Raw genomic sequence first — 23,788 nt, 5'->3', positions numbered from 1 at the left:
CTCGGGTGCGTGCACGGGTGGGTGCAAGCGTGCGAGTTCCCTGCACACACAGGGCACAGCTTCATTCATCCCTTCCCGCTGCGGCACGGCAGCGTGCGTCCCGCTGGATGGGGCAGAAAGGTCACCCGCTGCCTGCGAACGTGTTTGTTTTTCTAGCCGGGCTCCTAATTCGATTAGGACTAATTGCATTTGGGAGCGTGGTGGGGGTTTTTGGTGGGATTGTGTTCATTTTTTTTTGTTTGTTTTTTTGGCTTTCTCCTTAAAAAGCTGGGATGGCAATTTGCATATTGTTAACCAGCATGCCTTTCCAGACTCCCAGCCGGGCCAAGACCCGAAATCTGGGCACAGGCAGCAAAGTTTGTCTGTTGAGTTTTCCCAGCCGCAAGCAAACAGCTCGGCACGGAAAGGCAGTGACTGGAGAGCCTGCATGCCTCATGATACAAAGCTGAATTTTGACGAATGATGCACTCCTGCAATCTAATTGACCTTCTCTATATTTCCCTTTCTCTGGCTCTTAGGAGTCAAGGGGGTGATGCTTGGCTGCGAAGCATCCCAGTGCTGTTGCACCCACCCAGGCATGTGGGGAGAAAACAACCACATCCATAACAATATATCCAACAGCTTTGGGCTGCATCTGCCAGTGCTGAACATCAGCACCCACATACTTATATTTATTAGCTCCATCCCTGACACAGGTTTGGTTCAGGTTAATGTAGTACTGCCCCAAGCATTGCATGGGCACAGTTTTGGGGCTGACCTTGCATAGGGCTGTCTCTGAGGGATAGGAGCACATTTGGAGAGTGAGCAGGATGAATTACAGGGGTGGGTATTGTTCCCTGCCAGCTGGCACTAGTGCCAGGGAACGGCCACAGTCATGTTTAACTTGCTGCTCTTGAAATAGCCTCAGTTTACATGGCCATGGGAAGGGATTGGATAAGTTCAGAGGGGAAAAAATCCATCAAAAGGGATTTTTGTTAAAAAAACCCAAGCCCTGCGTCACAGATTGCTGGACATGAGCAGGGAAATCTCTGCATGCTCTGACCCCGAGCCTGTGCTTCTCCATCAGCACCCATGCCAGCAGCAGGACCAACGGCCTGACCAGGGCACCCTGCTTCAAGGCAGAGGCATCCTCACCGATGGCTGCCAGAGCCAGCCAAACCTTTGTTTTCCTGACAAAGCATGTTAGCAGTGCCCTCCTGCAGTTTTTCACACATAACCAATGTATGGAAGCAGGCAGGCAGAGAACGATCCCTGGCACTGCCTTTGTTCCTTCGCTGTTCACTGTTCAGCCAGTGCCCAGCGTGTGATGCTCACATCTTCACCGGTGCTGCATCCTTCTTTTGGGGAGCCAAAAGTGCACGTCTTACATTAAGAGGTTATTACCTTCTTTTTGTCTTCTTTATTTTGGATGGGTACAAAAGAAAAGTAGTTATAAAAACAGCAAAAAAACCCAAAGGAGATGCAAACTGCAGTCCAACCCTCTGGTTGCAGCTGGAGCCCAGCTGGGAGGAAAGGGACTTCTAAGGCAGAGAAAAGGGAGACTCTGATTATTTATTAGTGGCCGATGTTTGATTGCTTGCTAATCAGGCCAGAGAACACACTCGGGCTCTCCCGGCCTCCCTGCTCACATGTGGTTCCTGTTGCTGTGCCCCTTCCCCCCCTCCCTCTTCTCTGGTTTTGCTTTGTTTGTTTTTCTGTTAATTTGGTTGTTTTTCCATGTCGTTTTCTGTCAAACCGCATGTTTTTTCCCCTTTCTCTCTCCAGCCACTGCAGTGACAGACATGGAGGAAGGAGGCCAGCCCAGAACAGCTTGCCCTCTGCCAGTCCCTTTCCCATTGTCTCTTGAGGCAGCAATGCCCATGAGGCAGGGATGGCACTTGGCGCGGGGCTACGTCCATCCATGCCACCACTTCATTGCCTGCATCCTGACCTGTAGCCCTGGTGCCAGAGAGGATTTTGTCTCTCATGCAGACCCCACCACTGCCTGAACCCCAGCCCCCTTGTCAGGCAGCGGCTGGCAGAGCAATGGGGTCAGCAGCACAGTGCTTGGGCATCCCCAAACCTGAGTGGAGGGATGAATGGAGAGATGCAAACAGGCAGAGCCACCACGCCAGGACGGCGATAAGCAGGTTAGAAAGGGACGGTGGGATGGGAGTAGAAGGATGAACGCCTGCCCTGGCTGCCTCCCTCCCTCCCCTCTTTGCACACAAGGCCTCCCTGCTCCCATGTGCGCTCTCTGGCTTCTGGCAGCCTTTCCGCCGTGCGTTTCCACTCCTCTCTGGCCCATTAGCAGTATTTTTATAACATTCTGTAACACACGGAGCCGTGTGCCAAACCTCAAGAGTGCATTATTTCCCAACGTCTTTGTTATATCCACCCCCAGGCCCTCCGGCTGCATGTTTCCAAATGCAGAACTGTGGCTTGCAGGGGCAAGCCGGGAGCCCAGCACCACACTCCTGGTATCCGGAGCCTTCCCCTACCTCCTGCCTGCTCTTGGTGCTCAGCCCTGGGCTTCAGACAGGGATACCCAGTATGTCAAAACCCCTGGCCCCATTGCCTGCTGCTTCTGGACACACTTGGGCATCTGCTGCTCTCCAGGCTGCAGGGCATGCTATCCATTGGAGATAAACACAGAGCATCCTGGTTACTCTCCTGTGCCTCACTTCATGCTCAGCTGCCTGAAAAAAGGAGGCAGAGCAACAGGTTGTTGCTCTAAGTCCTGTGGAAGAGTCCCACCTTTTCCTGAGCTGGTTTGTGCTTGGGATGACCCATTCCCTGGAAATGAGTGATCTGGGACTCTTAGGGATAAGCAAGCCCATGGGGCCCTTCCTTATCTCCAAGGTGAGCTCTCCATCTGCCAGTCACCCCATCCCTGGGTGCACACTGTCCCCCCACTGCATGTGCACTGTTGTCCTCATCCCTGGAGCAGATGAGACAGCCTGGCTACCCCCAGCCTCCGCCCCATGATGTGGACTTGGGTATCAAACCCAACTACAAGGACCAATTGAGCTACCCATGTCCTTCAGCCTCCCTGCTGAAGCCACTCATGAGACATCTTCATGCAGTCTGTGCCTTTTGCACCATTGCACAGTATTCTGGTCCCTCCATTGTAAAATCCCCATCCCAGTAACCACCAGGTCCTCCACAGCCAATGGCACATCCCACCAGAGCTCCCTGGTCCTTGTGGGATAGAAACATTACGGGAAACACCACTGAGAGCAGTCCAAAGGCTGATGGTGAAGCTACTCTATCCCTCCAGCAGCTCCCCTTTCAGCACAATCTGATCCCCTTTAGCCGTCTCCTAAGCCATGTTCCAACTCTTGTATTAATCCACATTTTCTCTGGTTTAACTCGTAATTTCCCAAGTGGCACCATAGCAAATACTTCACTGAAGTCAAGACAGATTACAGTGACCACATTTCTGGGCTTAGAAAATCAGTTCCCTTATCAAAGAGAGCTATCAGGCTAATCTGGTGCAGTTATTTCCCTGGCAAGTCCCTCTTCTATTTTTCCCCCATTTTCCGTTTGTCTCCAGGTCTTTAATTGCTCCCTCTTCCAAGCACACCCCATGGCCCTGCTGTGCTGTGGGGTCAAGCTGTCTGACCAGGATTTTTCCTTCTCTCAGACACAAAAGACGTGTCACCGCTCCCACCACCACTGACCTCTCAGCTGCTAATGAGCTCTGCTAACAAACAGGAGTGTCTTCACCTGGAGATGAGGTGTTCCACAAGCCTTCAATGCATCTTTTTCGTTGAGGAAGGACCATCTCAAGGTTTTATCCTCCTTCTGCTCCTGCAGCCTGCACTGCCCTCGCTCTCAGCATCACTGCTCAAACCTGGCAGGGTTCATTCCTTGTGGGGCTGTGCTGAGCTTACCTTTAATCTCCCCTGAAACCTGGCTGCAGAGCCGGCTCCACTCTTCTCTCTTTGTTTGCTCCACATTTATATGGCTACCCCCCCCCTTCATTTCCTCTGCAAGGTCTTGCTCAGCTTGACTCCTGGCAGATCGCCCTCCATCCCTGTGCTTGCTGACCCCTGCGGTGGAGCTTGCTTTGCTAACTGACATCTTTCCCTGTCCACATCACTTCTCTGCTCCCTCCCCACATCCTTCCTGTGGTGTTGTCTGCCCAGGAGCACCCATCCACACTTGAGGAGATGCTCCAGGTACCATTGTTTGTCTAATGAGATCCCCAGCACCTCTCTGTGTGCAGCCTCCAGCCCCTCACTCCTGCTGCCTTTATCTTTTTTGTTGCCCCAGTAAGAGAGATGAAAATGCAGCCACAGGCCTGTTTTCATTTAACTTCCCATACAATTGAAACGAAAAGAGTCCAAGCTCCCTCAAATCCGAGGCTTGGGCTCCCAGTGCACTCAGCTGCAGCAGGGATGCTACCACAAGGCCATGCTGCAAACCTCCCACCAGCCACCCATCTCCATCACTGTGCCCATGCCCATCCGCTCCTGGGGTGCTCCTAAATGCACTTCTCTGCAGCAGCTTGCTCACCTTCAGAGAATCAATCATGCCCCACAGAGACATAAAAGTTGGTGGTGGGGGGAAGATGCTCAGGGGGGGCAGCAGCGCTGGGAAATGAAATCTCACATAGAACATTAAATTAAAATCCAGGCAATTAAATTAATTACCACTAAAAGCGTCTCACCTGATTAGTTCCTTGCATACTTAATTGCATTAACAACACCAGGCATTCACTTATTTATTTCTCTATCTCTCTCTCGAGGCTGGTGGCCCCTGCAGTGTCCAACTGGGCTCTTCAGCTGCCCAGTACTCAGGGGGACTGTGAGCCTCCAGCAAATGGGAACACGTGGTAATAGGAAACAGCAGGATTTGGGCTCTAATGCTGAGCAATTCCCACGGGTCCTTGAGCGGATTGACAGGGATTATCATTAGTGAGGCGCTTAGCAGATGGAAGAGCCATTGCAAAGTCACAGTGATGCCACAGCTGCAGAGGAAGCAGTTTCAGGCTGCAAGCTGTTGCCTGTCCCCTTGTTTCTTCCATACCTGGCCTGGAGACCCCCCCTGCACTGGGATGGTGTGGGACCTCTGCCTGCAGGGGATCTGGTGAGTGTGTGCCCAACCAGAGGAGCTGCACAGCCTCCTACTGCCTTCCCTGCTTCTGAACTACCTGTGAATGCCTCCTCACCCCCACAGCATGGTTAAGATACCTCTAACTCACCTATCACTGCCTTTTTGTTTGCCATGCTCCCAGACTGACATCTATTCATTGCCATAACCTTTGCCCTATGATGACTGCTCCCCCTTCACCTGCTTCTCACATTGCCTTTCAGCTTCTTCCAGCACCCCTTACTCTAGGACCATGTGCCAGGGACCTACCTTAGGAAGACCCTGAACCATGAACTGGACACTGGAGCAGCTCTGATACTTGGATTTCTTCAGTCAGGTGCAGTGAGCCACTACTGCCTGGTTTGCAGGGCTTATGCAGGCCACGGCTGGAGCTCCTGTGACCTTCAGCCCCTGGACCATGGCCTAGGGTGGAAACACTGCCCTGGCTCTGATGCCAGGTGTGGAAGGTGAGACGAGGAGCAGAGAAAGGCTCTGCCATGTCCTCCAAACCTGGTAACATACAGCCACCTCATAATGCATCCCCAACTGATGCCTCGCAGCATCTTCCACAGCAGTTACCATCCCACAGCCAGCCAATGCTAGCTGGTGCTCCCAGACACCCATCGCTGTTGGCTGCAGACACCGCAGTGTGAAGCATGGAGTTGTAATCAGCTGTACAAACACAGCAGCCACCAACACACAACTGCTATCAGCTCTTGTCATCGTGTGAAACACAGCACAACTCTTACCTCCCGCGCCTGCGAGACCTGTGAATCAGCGCATCTCACAAATGCAAAATGCTGGGGAATGTGCAGCTGTCCTCCAAGATGCCTGTACACAGAGGCTCCTGCAAACACACAGCAGCTGCCACCACCTTTTGGCTGTGCCTCTGAAACAACTATGTTGTGGTAGACTTGGCCAGGACTTCCTTCTAGTCTGCAATTCCCTCTGAGAGCCCAGCCCCAACTCTTAACACCAGAAGAGATGGTGGTCATGGCACTGGGCTGGATGGAGAAGTAACATCCCTCCTGAAATTATTCCTGGGGCATCATATAATCTGCCTGCTTCAATGCAAAGTTTGGGGAAGGAAGGGCTGATTCCAGCATCCTGCTGCTGGGTTGCTCATTTATCAGACTGTGGCAGCCAACCATAGGTATGGAAGGTATAGGGGCTGGGATGACAGGAGGGGCTGTGAGGGTCTATATGTGAGCAGAGAACATGGCTCTGTGCCCCTCAGTGCCACATGCTGGGGTACTCACCTCCCACACGCAGGTAGGTCTGGTACTTGAGGTGCCAGGAGGAGCCCTCGTAGCAGGAGTACTGACCACTCTGCGACAGGTCGACATTCTTCAGGATCAGGTAGGACCCATTCAGGTGGGACTCATCAATGTCAGTGCCATTGGCTGTCCAGGTCACAGCTGAATCCCAGTCCATGGAGCCACACTTCATGGTCACATCTGCGCCTACCCGCTCATACTGGATGTGGCTGTCTGTAAGGAGGAAGAGAAAACCGGGTGAACTTGGAGCCCTTTGGGTGCAGATGCCTTGGAAATAGGATTTTACCATCACATCTAGGGAGTGAGAGAAGGGCTGGGACATGGAGTGCTATTGTGTTGGTGGCTAGGGAAGCCTGAGTTCTCCTCCTGGCCCTGATAATGATTTATTTTAACCTTAGACTACAGTGGATCAGCTGGCAAAGACCAGCGGACAAGGACTCTTGGATGACCTGCATCTCTTAGGATACTTTCTTCTGACCTTTACATGAGGAGACATGTGAGGGCTGAATGTATGGCTTGCCAGCCAAATGCCCCACAGCACAGACAGATGCTCACACCAGCAAGTCACTGCCACTCCTGTACCTATATGACCTGTTGCAGGATGCAAACCAAATGCACGCATCAAAAACTCCCTGCAGAGAGATAACGGAGCCCCAGGAGCTGCCACCAGCAAACTCAAGATGTTTACTGACAGAGGTGGGAAGCAGGAAGCTGTTCCTGAGATTCCCTGCAATCTAACCATGCTCTGCTGTGGGAAGGGGCAGCTGCGTGGTGCTTGTTATGCTGTTTGTCTCTCTGCCTGGCTTTTCTTCTATCTCTACAATAACATGATGCCTTGCTGAGCTATTTGATTTAGCAGTTTGTGAGTGGGGCAATACAGCTCATTGGGCACCAGCTGCCTAATTGAATTTTCTCAGGTTTCTGGACAGGAGCTCAGGCTGACATTCATTAATGGTCCTTAGCAATTGAATCTTTCCCATGTCGCTACACTGGCTGTGCAGAGCTGCGTGTGGCAAAGATAAAATGCTGTGTGTATGTGCATGACACAGGAGGAAGCAGGATAGGCGGATGAGCAGGTGTTGAGGCTCTTTCAAGGCTTCATCAAGCCTTTATACATAGACAAAGGCGGTCCAGTTCTCAAAATACTCCTGGGTTTCAAAAACACATTTGACAAGGTGCAGCCCAAGGAAACCAAGCAGCCCTGACCCAGGAGGAAAGTCATCACAAGGATTTATAGCAGCTAAAGGTCAGGAGACCAAAGGTGGGAACAAGCTGTCAGACATGGCAAGTAAAAGACGTCACCAGTGAAGTTCAACAGGGATCAGAGCTGGATCAGAGCTGCCCAGCACCCTCATAACTCATAGGTAAGAGGTGTCGAGGCAGAGAGAGGAGGTAGTGTGCTGTCAGGGCAGCCAAATTACAGCTGGGTTCAAAAGCTTTGCAGAGGGACATCATGGTACAAACCCACTGGGCAATAACACTGTGATAAATGCACATGGATGCACACAGGGAAAATGAAGCCCTGCTCTCCTCTACACAGTCACGTCTCCCAGTGAGCTGCAGCCTCCATGGAAACATGTCTTGGAGTCATCATGCTCACTTTACTGAAAACATCAGCTTGGTGGTGACCAAAACACAAACCCAACACTAGGAATTACTCAGAAAGGGACTGAGAACAAAGTGCTGTACCCTAAAAGCTGGGCACAAATCTGCCCTCATGCCATTAAGAGTTAGGTTCAGCTAGAAACAGAGCAGAGAAAAGAAATAGGAATAACAAGTAATGGAAACCCCACACAAAGATGGCTTAGCAGACTCGATCCCTTCATCCATAAAAGGAAGGAGCTAAGCAAAGATGTGATAAACACCTAAGCAATGAAGAGGGACATGGAGAGGACAAACAGAGAAAGACCGCTTGTTCTTTCTTCTAATAAAATGAGAGACAGCAAATGAAAACAAGCAAAAGAAAGTGCTTTTACCCATGTTCATTAAATGCTGAGATGTCAGCATCTGGGGTGAAATAGCGCTTATGGGAGTCCATAGCAGAAGACACCACCCAGGGTGGTAAAACACTGAGTTGCCCAGTGAACCTGGGGATGATGCATGCAGCTGATGGTGGGGAGGGACAGAAGAAGCACCCCCATGCTTGTCCTGCTATTTTCTTCCTCTCTAGACATTAGCTCCTGGGATCCTGCTGGTAAGTGGGACCACATGAGCACGATCCAGACATTCCCTGTGTGAAAGCCCACAACATGAGTCCATCTGCAAAGGACAGAGTTCAGAGGCAAAGCTGGTCACTGGCAGGTATGGGTCCTCCTGCAGATGGTCTGTCAGGACACTCACTTCTGACAGTGAAGCAGCACTTTTGGGGATGCTGTCCCTGCTGGGAAGGGGGGTGCAAAGAACAGATGGGAAAAAATTGGGCTGTGGCAAGTAAGATGCTGTTGAGGTGCCTCAGGATCATCTTAGTCAGTATCCAAGGGTGGTGGCCTTTGAGAAACTGCGCTGATCAAACAATTGTGTTTCAAGTGTCTTAAAAAAGGTTAGAATATACACTGACAGCCAGCAAGAGGGGAGGACATTTAAGATGAGGCAGCTGGGTGAGGAGAGGTAGTTGGAATGGGCCCAGATAAACAGGAAGATAGGTAGAACTGTGGAAGAAGGTGGGGTGGATGGGTGGATGAATGTGCCTGGTCAGAGATAGAGAGCTGGATGGGCACAGATGGGATGGCAAGAAGCGTGTGAAGATGAAAGAATGTATGACTATGCATGTGTATGGGCATACATGGGGATGCAGAGATGTGGAGCAGGATGGAGGGGATAAGCATATAAGTAGCTGCTGTCTGGCTGTGTATGTGGATGGAGAGATGGGCAGGCAGATGGGTGAATGGATGAATGGAAGGAGGGATGGAAGGACCAGTGAATGGCAGTGGTGTTTGGCAGATGGTTGGCTGTTCGAATGACTGTGGAGGTGGATGGAGGGGTGGGTGGATGGAGGGGTGGATGAATGGATGAATAGACAGATGACTCAGCAGAAGGGTGAATGGATAGATACAGGTAACAGAGCTAAAGTAAGAGCTCCCAGCACCTCACTTAAGTTCTCCTCTAATTTCTTAGATTACATAAGGTAAAGACATTTTCTTTTCTTTCTGCTGGCTCTCAAAAGGCTGTCCTGGACTTACAGTTGGGATTCTGCAGGGCAGAAACACTGGAGATGCTGCACCAGGTTTTGAGAGCAGGGGAAAGCTCTGCGGTGCCCAGCTCTGCTTCTCAGGACTGTGGCTGAGGGCTTGTCTGTAGCTGGTGACAGCAGGACTGAGCTGGGAAGGGGGAAAAGGCACCTTGAATTATTTCCTATTTGTCCTTAAACACAGTGCAAACACGTTGGCACTCATCCAGAAGGGCTGAGGGAGCCATTCCTGGAAGACAGGTCTTTGAAAGCAATGCTCCTTTCCAAGGCAATGATTTAAGACCCCTGATGAAAGAGAAACCCAAAGCGTAGCTTCAGAGGAGGCATTTCTCCTGGCTGGGTTTGCGGAGGCTCCTACTGGAGCCAAGCCAGGTCCCCACATCCCTCCGGCCTCGTGCCAGGCATAGGAATATTACACAGCTGCTGTGCGAACACGTGGCAGCCCCTTTGGGGAGGGACACCATGGGGCAGACCCCTAGCAATGCTGTAGACAACAGTTTTGCTTTAGAATGGGAATGGGCAAGGGTGACCAGAGCTTTTACTGGGAGCCTTTACTTCCCACAGGCAGGACCCCTGCCTGAGCCCACCCAGAGCCTCAAGGCTCATCGAGCAAGGATGGGAGGGAAGCTGGTCCCCCTTCCTGGTCATCGTGTCACTGGTAACATAGGGGATTGATGACAAAGGTGGTTCTTGTGCTGCAGGGCCAGCCCTGCTGGATGGACATTGACTGGTGGCATAGGCAGAACTAGGGCCAACAGCTCAGGTGTTTCAAGCTGGATGTGGAGGAAAATTTATTCTCCTTGAGGGTGATGCTGTGCTGGGATAGGCACCCACAGAGAGAGGGTTATCTCTGTCCTTAGAGGCTGTCAAGGCTCTGTTGACAAAGCCATGGCCAACCTGTTCTACAGTTGAGGATAGTCCTTTTCTCAGTGGGACACTGAACAAGACACTTGAAAGATCCCTTCGCACCAACACTGCTGTGACCATTGGCTAGAATTGAGAAGTCAAGAGGCTGCCCTGCCGTACACCATCCTGCTTCTCCAAAGGATGTTGCTTTTTGGGTCACCTGACAGCACAAGACTGAAGCACACATGATGGAGAGCTTGTGATGCTGTACCCCAATCAGCAACATGCCTTTAAGCATCCACCCCGAAGGGCCACATCCTCTGCTGCAGCACAACACACCAGCAAGGCACAACACAGTTTACAATGTAGAGTCCTGAAGCTCAAGAGGAGCTGTGGTGATGTATATGTTACGTTGAGACATTCAAGGCCAGGTTTGATGTGGTTCTAAGCAGCCCGACCTCTTTAAAGATGTCCCTGCTCATTGCAGGGGTTTGGACTAGATGAGATGTGAAGGTCCCTTCCAACCCAAACCATTCTATAATTCTATGATTCTGTTCTGTAACGAAGGTGGAAATTGCAGCTTTACCCACAGCCCTGCAGAGCTGCAGTGGAGGAAAGACAGGAGCTACCCATGGGACAGACAAGCACAGCTCCCCATGGTAGACTTTGGGTAGTTCGGAAACAAGAGCTGTGAGCTGCTTTGCTGTCCTCCTAGGGATGACGAGTGACAACTTGATGGTGCAGTCTGTGCAGCTGCAATGCTATGAGGACCAATGGGACAGCAATCTAGCAGAGAAACATGGACAGAAGATGAGACAAAGCAGTTGAGATGTGGGGCCCATGGGAGCACATTTGATGTTTCCCAAACCCACTCTGCTCAGCTGGAGCTCTTCAATAGAAACATCACCCTCATTTTCCTTCTTAATGAATCTTGACAAGCATGGAGACTTCAAGGGTAGCAATGCAGGGAAATCCTGCAAACTCCTCTTGGGATGCTCTAGTGCCTGCTCTCCCTCTGTCCCTTCTGATGCTCTCACCCTGCCAGCATGGGCAGCTGCCAGCCACAGCAAGTGTGCTGCTGGACACTGCAGCATGCACAGAGCTATGCCAGGGATGTGGCTCAAGGGCTTTGTGCCCAGATGCCTGAGGGGTCTTTTGAACAGTGAGCAGGGGAAGTGGACAAAATGGTTTGCATTCCTGTCAATGGGGCCCTTTGAGCCCAAATGCACTGGGAGGTTGTGGCTGGCATAAGCAAGGAGCAAGCAAAAGGAAGGCACTGCAGCATTTCTCAGGACAGACACAAGCTGTCTGCAGGATGCACAGCCTCTGGACTTGCCCCTCTTTTGCAGATGGGGAAACTGAGGCAGCAAGAAATGCCATGTCCCCACTTCCCCTGACAGGATGTGAAGCACTTACATAGTAGGAGGGAGAATTACATGCGTACCTTCAGAAAAAAAGGTCTTCACATCACCCCATTAGCCTTTGTACCTCTCTCCCGCAGCTAGGCAACTATCCACGAATAATTATCTCGCTGGCTAATTAGCTCTCTGTATACATATTCATAAATTATACATTTAATATTTACACAGTGCCAGGGCTATGCTGAGAGCTTTCCAAGCAAATAAACCATCAAGGTCTCTGCAACTTCAACCCCACAACTTCCTATGGTAAATGAGATGAATAAGCCCACAGGAGATGAGCGTGAGCCCCAGAGGGTGGAGGAGGCAAGGGGAAAAAGAGGTGGCTTCACCATCTGCCCTCTGGATCTCCTCACCTTCTCTATCCATTGGGCAGAGCAGTGGCACAACCCTGGGGCTTCCCTCTTTGCTCCAGCACCCATGCTCACCAGCCTGAGCAGCATTAACCTTAAATGTCCAAGGGATGCTGGTGGCCCTTCTCCCATGTGCAGATTCGTAACCCTGAGGTCTGCCCTGAACAGCTTTTCCTGGTATCATCTTCCTAAAGCACACCCCATCCTTGATTTCCTCAAAGCTATTTCCTCTGATGCCACTTGGTCTTTGCATGGCTTTCGTTGGCAGCAGAAATCTTCCCTTCAAGGAGAAGGACCTTCACGCTTAAAAAGGCAGTTCTTCTACAAGTGATTTAAAACTGGATACATCTTTGTAAGGAAACAGGCATAATTAAGTATCATCGATGTAGCCAGAGATACAGAGCATTCCAAGTTAATTTTGTCCACTAATGAAGAATTGCAGCAAGCAGAGCCCGCGTTTGTTTGCTCTGCTTTGGTAAATTGCTGGAGTCAGCAGCTTCGCTCTCTTGACAAGAAAAGATAATTAGCAAGAAACATTAATTAAGCGATAACAGATGGGTGCTAAAGGACTTGCACTCAATCACTCCATGATAGCCTGGAAGCAGACCTCAAGTTTCCTGTAGAGGTATTGTAAAGGAGGCACTTTCCCTCTCTGACTTACTCAGCTCAATGCAAGCTAGAGAGCCTCTTCTCTCAGCCTGGATGTGACCACGAAATGTCCTTCCATGAGGGCTGGCAAAGCCCTGCTGCCTCCAAAGAAGCTCTTCTCCAGCCCTGCAGCAGCCTTATCTCCCACCACTTCTCTGCAGCTGATTGCACCTCCCTCTGCGTCTGTACCCCAAAGCTAGGTAGGGATGTCTACAGCAGAGTGAAAAGAGCCTTCATGGCCCTTCTAGCTGCTCAGCTGCAAGAGGCTGATGCTTCTTCCATGAAACTTAATACAACATGAACTGGGACTTTCTGAGGACTTTTGCAATCAAACATGTCATTGTCACACATCATAACCATAGGCTCCCTCCTGGTCTAGCAATGGGGACGTATGATGCCTACTCTGCTACCAGCTTGGCACAGCTGGGATTGGAGCACAGTCAGGATGTTGGTACTTGCATAGCTCATGTGTAGGGGCCAACAAGACCATGCAGTGGCAGGACATAAGCACCCTCTGGGGGAAAACCACAGTGCTAAACCCTGTGAGAAACCACAGAACAGACACCCACAGCTGGAAGCAAGATGAACTTGCAGCAGAAGCAAGGGCCAAGACCTTGCAGCACTGCCTTAGCCCCAGGGGGTGCAGCAGCTCCCCCGCCTTGTGGCCTATGATCCCATGTTGAGCCCTGGCTGGGAGATGTGAAAGATAGATGGGGGATCTGGTCTCAGCAGACAAATAACTTCAACATCATTCTTCTGCTTGTATTCTATCATCAGACTGGCTGATCCCTGCACCAGGACACAACTGTGATGTTTGTGTCTTGTACTGGTCTTGGTGCATTTCCAGCAGCCCTGTGTTGGGATGGAGCCTCTCTTGCAGCTCTCTAGACCTTTCAAATCATATCAGCCTGGACCACCATGCTGGCAGTGCTCCTTGCTGCAAGCCAGATCTCCATGCAGAGGCAACATTGCTTCCCTGTGTACCATCACACTCACATCTTGCCATCACAACCACTCACAGCAGTGGGCTGCCCCAGCATCAACTTGTCTCTGGCCATAGGGTGAAAGCAAATCTGGAAACAGCAGCCTAAGTCTACCCTGCCTTGGTAACACAGTTTCTCTAGTCATGCATAGATGGGAAACCCCCAAAGTTGCCTTTTCCCGTGGCTTCAGAGTAGGACCAAGTTCTGCTAAGGGGTCTTAATGCTGGTGTGCACCCATTTGCTATGGGTCACACACTGCTAGCGCAAATTATCTTATGTTGTTAGAGGCAGCAATAGGAGAAGATGCACTTCTGCTGCTACTTCTTCTTTTCCATCTCAGCTGCTCTGCAGTAGAGAGGTCTGGATGCTGCTAGGCTGGTGATCTTGGCTTTTTGTTTTCCAGCAGCCTCTTTTTGCTCTTGCATCCTAGGCGAGGGCCTGAGCTCATGTGTTGACCCGTTTTACAGCAGCAGGTCTTGGTAAGACCTTCTCTTGGATGTCCTAGATCTTTTGGTCCTCTACTACCTGTGTCCTAGGACTCCAAGTGCTCTCCTTGCCAGGAGAGGCTGAGCTATGCCCCAAAGGATAGGACTTTGCCACTTGGACTTGCACTCCTTGCAAACTTGAGATGACTCCTCCTGACGAAGAGCAGTTGCCTGGTGAAGCTGCAACTCCTCCAGTCCCCTGCATCTACATTGTGTCTGTCCCAGCACAAGAAGGGGTATCATAAAGAGGGGAAGATATTGGAGGACCAGAAAGAGATGAATGGCACTAATGGGAACCAGCAGACAGCAGGAAAGTCCCCCTAGCACCCTCCAAGCCGGACTCACCTTAGCCTTTGCCCTTCACTGCCTTGTGACTGGTGTTAGTACCATGGATGAATTAAAGGCTTGTTTTCTGGCCCTGCTTTTTCATGCAGACAGGACAAATAGCTGCAGGCCACAAAAGAGTGCTTAGATCAGGCTTTTCAATGCCGTTTAAGGGGAAATCGATACGATTTGGAATTACGTGCCCAAATCACAGCCGTAAACACAAGAAAAGCTCATTGTGATCCAGCAACAGCACGAAGACACCTGTATTTACCAAGCGCTGGGGAGGGGAGGCAAAGCTGGATAGAGACATCGGGGTGCCTTACACCCCATTGACCACAACCTGCCTTTTAAGCCTGGAGCACAGCGTACAATTTCCTACCATTGTTTGGCAATGCCCACGCTCCCGCCCTCAAATAACAACTTTCCTCTGTGTGAACACATGGGGGGCGACCTTTATTTGTTCATGTAAGAGCCCAGCTCCCACTTCACCCCACTCAGGGCTGCGGATTAGCATCAGGCATTGCTCAATACCCTTTTTATTAGCACAGAATTACGGATGTCAGAGGCGTAAAAGACCTGTTGGGTCCCACTCAGTCCATCCTCCTTCTGCCAAGACAGTATTGGTCCCTGCAGCATATTTACTATTTCTCCAGTCTAATTTTACATACTGTACAATCTGTGCAGTGCCAAGTTACGATCCCTGTGTGAGAAGCAGAGCTCTCAATTTCCAGGCTCTTGGGTGTGTAAAATCACAACCGCGATGTTAAATTAACTTTTTTTTCCCTTGCATTTAATCATTTAATAGCTCTAAAATTCAGCCCCTCAGGCTCTTTCTGTCTGTCTGTTGGCTTGGGTTCTGCCTGCTGTAGGCCAGTGGCTTGTCGCTTACAGATGTAACGCTCACACCCCTGGGTGGATCGGCAGCAGCTGGGCTTGAGGCTGGGACCGCTGCAACTTAACACACGAACTTCTGTGTCCTGAGGGTGGAAAATCTCCTCCGCTGTCTCAACCACAGGTACAGGAGGTTCATCCTCATCCTTACAGCACAGCGCCAGCAAGGGGGGTGTGCAGGGCACACTGTACACAGGGCCAGGACTCAAGGGCATCACCCAGGCTGGGTGTAGAAATCAAAGCAGGGGTGCAACCTGCAGCACTGACACATGGCAGGACAGGGCAGTGACGTATACCCAGTGATGTCCTATTCCCAGGAATTCCCAACAGAAACAATAAACAATACTTTTTCCTTCTATTCACTGGAGGTTACACCCCAGGACTCACTTCTTCCCGAGAGAGATATTTCTTCCCCCCGTACCAACCAACCAGTGTGGCATGGTAAACATAGGGTGGGAAGAAGAGATGCTGATGAAATGGGAATAATTTTCCAAAGTCTTTCTTTTCAGGCTCAGTCCACCACTCACTTCCCCAAGTAACACATGCATTTCTAGAGCCTGGTGATGATTTCAAAGCAATGCTAATAATAAGGCACCATCTACTCCACTCATCAGGGGCTGTGTTAACAATTAAGTCAAGGCCTCAGGGTTTGCCTTCTTAATAACAAGATACTGCATTTGCATTTCATGTCTTTCAGTCCGAAGGATCCTCAAGCAAAGCAAGCCTGGAAATGATCACTGGCACATGCTGAGCCATGGCACAGCTGTGAAGCTGCAGCCTGACAGTCACACACAGCATCTGCTGGGTGCAAGCACCTCTGGGGTGGATGATGGCAACGTGTCAGACCTGTTGCACATTGGAAAGAGCATTACTTCCACCAGAAACATCGGATAAATCCCTGAATGCAGCTACAGGAGCATTGCAGAGGACCCCAGGACAGAGCTCCTGGAACTCCAGCAGAGCTTGGAAGCAGGCTGCTGCTGAGAACTGAATGAGGCTGAGTCTCTGGTTGTGGGCTGGGAAGAGATTCTGAGCCATGGATGACATGACTGCAGGATCATCGTCCTCAAATTGTTTCTGAGCTCCTGATGGGGCTCAGCACTATTTGAAAGCCCCACAAATCCACAAGCCGCTTGAGTATTTGTAAGTTTTTCTACAGTCAGGGAGCTGTTGAAGGGGGCACAAGCTTTTGCATACGACTTTGGGCAGGTGGGACAAAGTCATCTGTGCAATGCTTGGATGATCCATGCAGCAAGACGTACGTCTGTGAAAGGGAAGGAGACTGAAAGCACACCATGCTGTGGGGCATACAGATAGAGGTTTTGCATGCCTTCTTGTACAGATGTGCATGTATCCCTGAAAAGCACAATGCAGAAGCTTACATGAGATCATGCCACATCTGAAAAGAGACCCTTAAGATGAGGATGGCAAGCTGGGACCTTTTGGCTGGGTTTCCCCTTCCCAGCAGCACAGAGTGTTTATGGAAAAGGGTTCGTGAAACTCCTTAAAGATTAATGAACTAAGCCAGCTCCTGCTTGGTCCTTCTCTCTCACAGATGCTCCAAGAACCAGTGTCCAGCACCATTTCCAAAACCTCTGAAGAAGATGCTCTTCTTTAGGCAGTTGAGCATCTCCAGGCAACCCTCACTGGCTGGCTGGTGACAGAGGTCCCTGTGTTCATCCTGCAGAGCCTGAAACAACCGTGCTGTACTTTCTATTTGATGCTGGCTGTCTCTCTGCTTCTGGAAACACCTCCTTCTTCACAGAGCCTTTCCTGCTCATCTACCTGCTGTCATTCCCTCTCCATATACCTTTTATTGCTGCCGCTCTCACTAAAGCCCCCAAACCAGAGAGCAGCTCTGCTTTCGGGCTCTGTGAAACAGGAGCTCAATGTGCCTTTGACAGCATCTCCTAAACCAATTACTGATGCTGCTGTTCCAGGGAGCTCTCAAGTTGATGGTTTTTTACTTCTTCCCAGTGTTGGGGATGATGAACAAATGTTAGTTCAGGAGCAGACATTCATTCAGTATGATCTGCTCATTATTTCCTGAATTTCAACACTTAAAAGCTTCAAGTGTCTTATTGCAAAACAACAGCTAAAAGGCTAGCTATGTTCATTGACAGAAATACAAATAAATGTGCCCATCTCTCTGGAGAGCCCTTGGGTTTGCAGCAAAAGATGATCTTAGGGAAGCGTATTTTAAAGTGAAGATAATACAGAAGCTCACCGTGTCTAGAACTCCAGCTATCTGAAGGCACTATTGATTTACAACTATTATTAGCACAAGAGATACTTGAATTCTGGAATTTCTGTAAAACATTTTGAATTCAGGTTCTGAAGCGTTTAAAGGACTTGAGAAAATATCTTTGGCTCCAAGTCAGCAGAGCACTTAGGCAAGCCCTTAACTTTCAGCATGTGTTTAAGTACCTTGCTGACTTGGGGCTTTTAACCCCGGCAAAAAGAAAGCAAAGAGGAATGAAAAGCCAAAGGAAAAAGTTCTGGTGTGTGTGGAAACGCTCAGGCAAGCCAAAAGAAAACGTGGATCTCTTCTGGAAAGTAAGAAAGGAAAACATAATAGTTACTTGCTTTAAAATTAAACACTAGAGGAAGCTTTCTGGAGGGGGGACAAAGGCTCCAAGAAGAAAAGGAGTATTTCAATGTAGCCTAACTCCAGCTTCACTCCCCTGCTTCTTTAGCATGTTGAAATTATTTATTACTGAAAAAAAACTGCAACCCAAACTCAAAATTTTCTTCCCCCTCCCACTTTCAGACTAAGAGTGATGGGAGAGAGAAAAATCTTGGCTTCAGCAGCTAAAAAACATCTCTGAAATGAATCGGCTGTGAGAGGAGGGAGGAAGAGGAAAAGGGACGAGGGAGTGAAGGGTAGTAAGGGGGAGGAGGGAATTGCCCACAGGCAGGAGCCTGCAAGCAACCGCACACACTGCCTACGGGAGTGGGAATATGAGAACGTCCATAAGGAGAGAAAATCAGTGCAAATCTATGCACATATGCATGAAAAGCAGCTACAGGCAGCAAGTGGCTCTTCCCCTACCTCCAGCGTGACGCCATGAATAGAAAACAAGCTCAAGCACAGCAAAAAGGGGATTCTCTGCAGCCCACCCAGGGAGAGCACTGCCAGCCCATAGGAGACAGTGACAGCGAGAGCCTGCATGGGGATGGGTAAGAGGAGGTGCCCCAGCATCTCTGGGCTCTGGTGCTCGCAGCTCCTGTGGCTCTGGCACAGCCAGGGTAAACTCAGGATGCCCTGAAGTTCATAACATTGCTCTGGCCCCATTAGGGCAAAAGTCCAAACTCTCCATATTCTTCATTAAAGAAGAAGAAAACCATCACGTTCTTTCCTTCATAAGGGAATCAAAGAATTTCATGTTTTTCAGGTTACTTTTTTTTCCACAACTGCTCAACTGTGTTGTACAAAAGGCTTTGCAACCTTTTTTTTTTTTTTCTTTTAGGGGGAAGAGAGTGTCAATTCAAAGTGAAAAACCTGTCCGCTTCTGAAAATGCCAAAAAGACAAATTACAGCCCCTCATCAAACTTCTTTTTTTTTTTTTTTTTTTACTCCCCAGAAGAGAAACATGATTTTGCAAAACATTCAGACACTGATGACATCGTTTTCCAATGGAAATTGGCTCCCCCAAGGGTTTTCCCTATCAGGTCTGCTCAGGACAGATTGGCAGCAAGCATTTTGCTTCTCAATGGGGATGCCCCTGATGGGAGGCACAGGGTCCTGACACAGGAGAGAGGTGGCACTTGCCCAGCACTCAATTGCTGCACTGCCTGCAGCACCCTGAGGACGGATACCCCATCACCCACTGCTCTGAGCCAGCACTCAGCAAGCTGCAGCTCTTGCCTTAGCAACCTGACAACTCGAACAGATGAGAGAAATGAGCAGAGCATCATTCTCTGCATTTTACAGATGGAGCTGAAGTCCCCAAAGCAGATTAAATGACTTGTCCAACGGTGCGCAAGTTGTTTGCATCAGAGATGACAGGCTCTGATTTTCCTCCTCCCCTGTTATCCTTTGGAACCAGGTACGTCAACACCAGGGTTTAGTTGGGCTCTCTTGACCCTTGCTAAAACCCAGAATCTGAGAGGACAGAATTCATTTGAGCTGGTATCTTTTTATTCACCTTGTATCCCTGTATGCCCCTTGGGATGCCAGCATTCAGATGATGCAGTGGTGGCTTGTGGGGCTATGAGACTGCTGCTGAGGCTTACACTGATGACTCCCCCTGAAGCAGCAGAGCAAAAAGCCTTCCATAAATACTGGTTATGCTAAAGAACTCCTCAGGGCTAACCAAGTTGAGAAAAATGGCCTAAACTCACTAGAGGAAGGAAAACACAATTAAATCACCTAACAGCCCATATCCACTAATCCCTCGTGCTATCAGGCTTGAGTCTCTGCCTCTATCCCACCCGTCTTCCAGCCCTGGCACTGCTTTTTCCAGCACGCTGTAAAAGGCAGCCAAGCAAGCGTGTTGTGCGGAGAGAAAGCCCACCACAGCCCTGGGACTCCTGGCAATGGGCTGTGCAATGGCAAGCTTGGGAGCTGCTGACCCAGGCCACAGCATGAATTAAAGACACTCCGAATCTGCAGGAGGGTTCAATATTCACCAGGCTGGAAGACACGTTTGAAACGTCATACAACACGTTAAAAAATGTTCTTGGTGGCTCTCGCTATGCATTCTTCACTCTGGAGCTGTGATTTAGGGCAGGATGAAGCATGTAACAAGATTAAATCTGCCTCCCTAATCCTGAAATTTTCCTTCAGGGTTTATAGCCCATAATCCTACTCATAGATCAATAGAAGGATGACTGGGGCCATCTCTCTGGAGCTGCCAGGAACAAAATTGCAAAAATATGGAGAAATAAATGCATCATGGATACAAAACCCCATGGACTTAGAGAGCTCAGTGGGAAAGACTTGCTGAGATTATGGAGTGAGACTCCTACAGAGGGAGGGAACATTCTCCAGCACAGAGAAATGCTCACCGCTGGGCATCTTGCTCAGAGAGTGTAGATACCACCATTGTCCATTTATCCAACTCCCAACCTCCTCCAAATACCCTGGGAGACAAGGCACATCCAGCTTCCTAAACACCTCTTTCTGGTGGCTCAGGGGTTGCAAGTTCGCTGCTGCACTTGGGAGCTGAGAGCAAAGGAAGTGCATGGAGGTCGCATGCTTTGACAGCTGAATCTCCTGGCAAGCCAATGGGTCCTGTGCTGACCCTGCTGCCATGCGGGAGAGGTGAGCAGCACCTTGACTATGACTAAGTCAAGCTAAGACAATGCCAAGAGCCAGAAAAAAAGAAGGGAAAAAAAGGGAAACCCAACCCTGCATAAATGTATTTAAAAATGTGTCTTCTAAAATGACAGCTTACAAAGTCCCATGTCATTACTAATCCCCCACGATTTTTCTTTCTGTCTCCCATGCTGCCAAGGCATCAGCTATGTAACTTTTGAGAAGCACCGACTGGCAGCGTAAAAAAGGCAGCAGTTATTATACTGCAACACTTCACTGCTTCCCTGAGCTGCAGCTCCCTCCTCCACTGTTAAAAGTGAAGTATGATCAATGCTAAGTAATTAAGGGCCAGAACCTGCCAACCGTGCTCACACCAAGTTTCTTGAATATTCAGGGCTCACTCTCCATAAAAGCAAGAATCAGTCTCCAGCAATTTTGGCTGAAAGCAACAGAAACTCTCTGTGCAAACTGCTAGTGGGAAGTGGAAACATCCATACCAGGGCTGAGAGCTGGAGGAGTCACCTGTGCAGAGACAGACCCAGTGTGCTGCTGCTGCTGCAAATCCACAATTGACATGATGGGAAGGGCAGTAAGCAGCTTGCAGGTATCCCTTAAGGCTCTCTGTCAATGGGAACTGTTAAGTTGGCAGAACTATTGCCAGGACCAAGGAGGAGTAATACCCTTTCTCTTAGCACCCAAAGGGCTGTGCCCTGTGATGCTGGGAGAGGGCAAGGAAAAGGCTGGGTGCAACTGGGGAAACCTGGGGAGGTTTCTCAAGGCCAAACGAGGTAGAAGAGAGTCCCAGTAAAGTGAATGGACTTCCAGGTGGAGCACCAGTGGGAATGGTGCTGCAGCAAACTAGCAAGGGAGCCTATGATCATTAACAGTGTTAGCAAAGTTATGGCCAAACATGGAGGCTTCCCATGGGAAATCACAGGGAGAGGAGTAAACAGGAATTAACTTCTGTATTTAATGCGCCCTTACTCTGGCGTGCCTCAGTTCCTCACTTGCACAGCATGCTGTCAGCTGGAGCAACCACACTGCAGTGCAGCAAGCTGCAAACACAGCAGAGTCTGACCTGCCAGGGCTTGTGGCTTGGCTGGAGTCAGAGGTTCTCTGTGACTCATCCTACAAAGGCTCAAGTTCACTGCTAAGGCTGGAGACTCCCCCCGGGAGCACTCCAGGCTCAGTTTACTGTCCCCCTGGGAGCAGGTTTGCTCACAAACAATGAGGATGGTGAGCAGAATTTGCCTGCCTGGTTGGAGAAGATCCACTTTTGGATGGATGCGGGGCTACTAGGACAAGCCTGCAGCAGAGGACTGCTGTGCATATGGTCTGTACAATGGAGGTCTGCACCAGCCACTGCTGTTGTGAGCCTGCCTTACTGCTGCTCACAATAGGATGGGATACTGATCTCACTCTATAGCTTTGTTACCTCTGTGAGGGATGCTCAGTGACTTCTTGTCTTTATTTCATTGTGGATCCTGGAGGCAGCAGCTGTGGAGCCATGTGAGCAGCACAGGGCAAGGTACAGAGGACCTCTCTCCATAGGAAAACGTCCATTCCCCACCTGCTCTCTGCCAGCAGAGCTGTGTTATCCAGCAGCAAGCCCAGTACCTGGACTTCAGAAACACGTGCATACACAAGCACACTTCATTACACCATAGCAAATTCAGCAAGGATCAAGCAAGGCACGCTACGTGCTGCAGCTCTGCTTTAGTTTGTGCATCGCAGTCAGCTCCTCAACGCGATGGTGCCAGCAGTCTTCTGCCTACAAAGTACATAGTTCTTGGCTGGCAGAAGTCCTCCAGGCTCTCAGCCTTGCAGGTCAATATTCTCCAGCATTGTCTCTGCAGACCTCTGGCTGTTTTGCAGCACTCCAGAACAGGTAACTGAGAAGAGCCTGGCTACTGGCAGATGGCTCATCTCTGTTAACACAGACCTACCCTGTGGGAAATGCTTCGGGCTGTACAAGCTAAAACAGCTAGGAAGGTCAGGTGTGTTGAACCTAGGATGAAGGGCAGTGCATGGCTCTACCAGCCATATGCACCCTGGAGTGAGGCTCCCCATCCATAGGAGAGGCTTCTGAATCCATAGAGAATCCTTCATTGGGAGGTGGATGTGTTTTGCCAGGGACTCAGCCGGCACACAGATACATACAAGCAAAAGTTTTTAGCCCCTTCCCGTTGTCTTCTGAGTGGAGATGAAGGCTGTTTCATCTGCACACTGAATCACATATACAAAGTCCCTTTAACACCAGCCTCCCCAGTATGGCTCTAAGCAAAAGAAGGAAAGGCAATGAGGCTCCAGACTCCTCAGCAGCAATTAGTGCCTGGTGGCAGCTAAGCCTAAATAACAATCTTTCTCAGCAAATCTTACCTCAAGAGATCAATGGCCCATACTCTGGACTAATACCACTATAACCCCTCCTGCTTCCATCCACTGTGTTGTGGTTTCACTTCACTCCTCCACCTGATTTGCCTTCCTGGAGCACTCATTACAAGGTGACATGCATGGCTTTTCCCCTCCATAATGAGCCTGCTGCAGACCCACCTCAATCCTCCTTTTCCTTTTCCTTTTAATATGGCACAATTATATTGGCTTCTCTGCATGGATCTGCCCCATTTAGCGCTGCCCAGGATTGCTTATCCTGAAAGATCGTCTTTTCATCCTCTGGACAGATTGCATATCTTCCAAGTTGTTCTTCTGTTTATTTTTTTACATTCCAGCATCTCCCACCTAGGAATCTGGGTATCAGGTGTTTCCCTTCGCACAGGAGCACAATGTCTGCCCAGAGAAACTAACCCCCTCCAAAGACTTTGATAATGAAAGTTTGTGTACGTTGCATCCCAGAGCATTGCCTCTCCTGAGCATGCTTCATGGTTCCTTTGCTCAGTTCCCACCCTAGCAAAACCCCCTCCTGAGGAAGCAGACAATAATGTTTGCACTCAGTGTCTTGCTGTGTCTGTGTTCCCATTGCCCATGGCTTTGTTTGCTCACAGACAGGTCACAGGAGGCCTGAAGACAGCAGCAACTG

General features: G+C 49.8%; 1 protein-coding gene across 6 annotated transcripts in view; it reads right to left on the bottom strand.

The window, feature by feature from the left end:
- The window catches only part of CNTFR (ciliary neurotrophic factor receptor), a 206,388-nt gene that overhangs the window by 54,041 nt on the left and 128,559 nt on the right, over window positions 1-23,788 (bottom strand). For all 6 annotated transcript variants that reach the window (XM_057413644.1, XM_057413642.1, XM_057413643.1 and 3 more), the window contains one exon: window positions 6,336-6,566. In XM_057413644.1, coding sequence (XP_057269627.1) covers window positions 6,336-6,566 — 231 coding nt within the window. The remainder of the gene's footprint in view (window positions 1-6,335; window positions 6,567-23,788) is intronic.

This window comes from Pezoporus wallicus, unplaced genomic scaffold, assembly GCF_028554395.1.
Source record: "Pezoporus wallicus isolate ANWC-B61680 ecotype Strahan unplaced genomic scaffold, APGP_CSIRO_Pwel_v1 contig_8776, whole genome shotgun sequence".
NCBI lineage: Eukaryota > Metazoa > Chordata > Aves > Psittaciformes > Psittacidae > Pezoporus > Pezoporus wallicus.
This window is presented reverse-complemented; position numbering and strand designations above follow the sequence as displayed.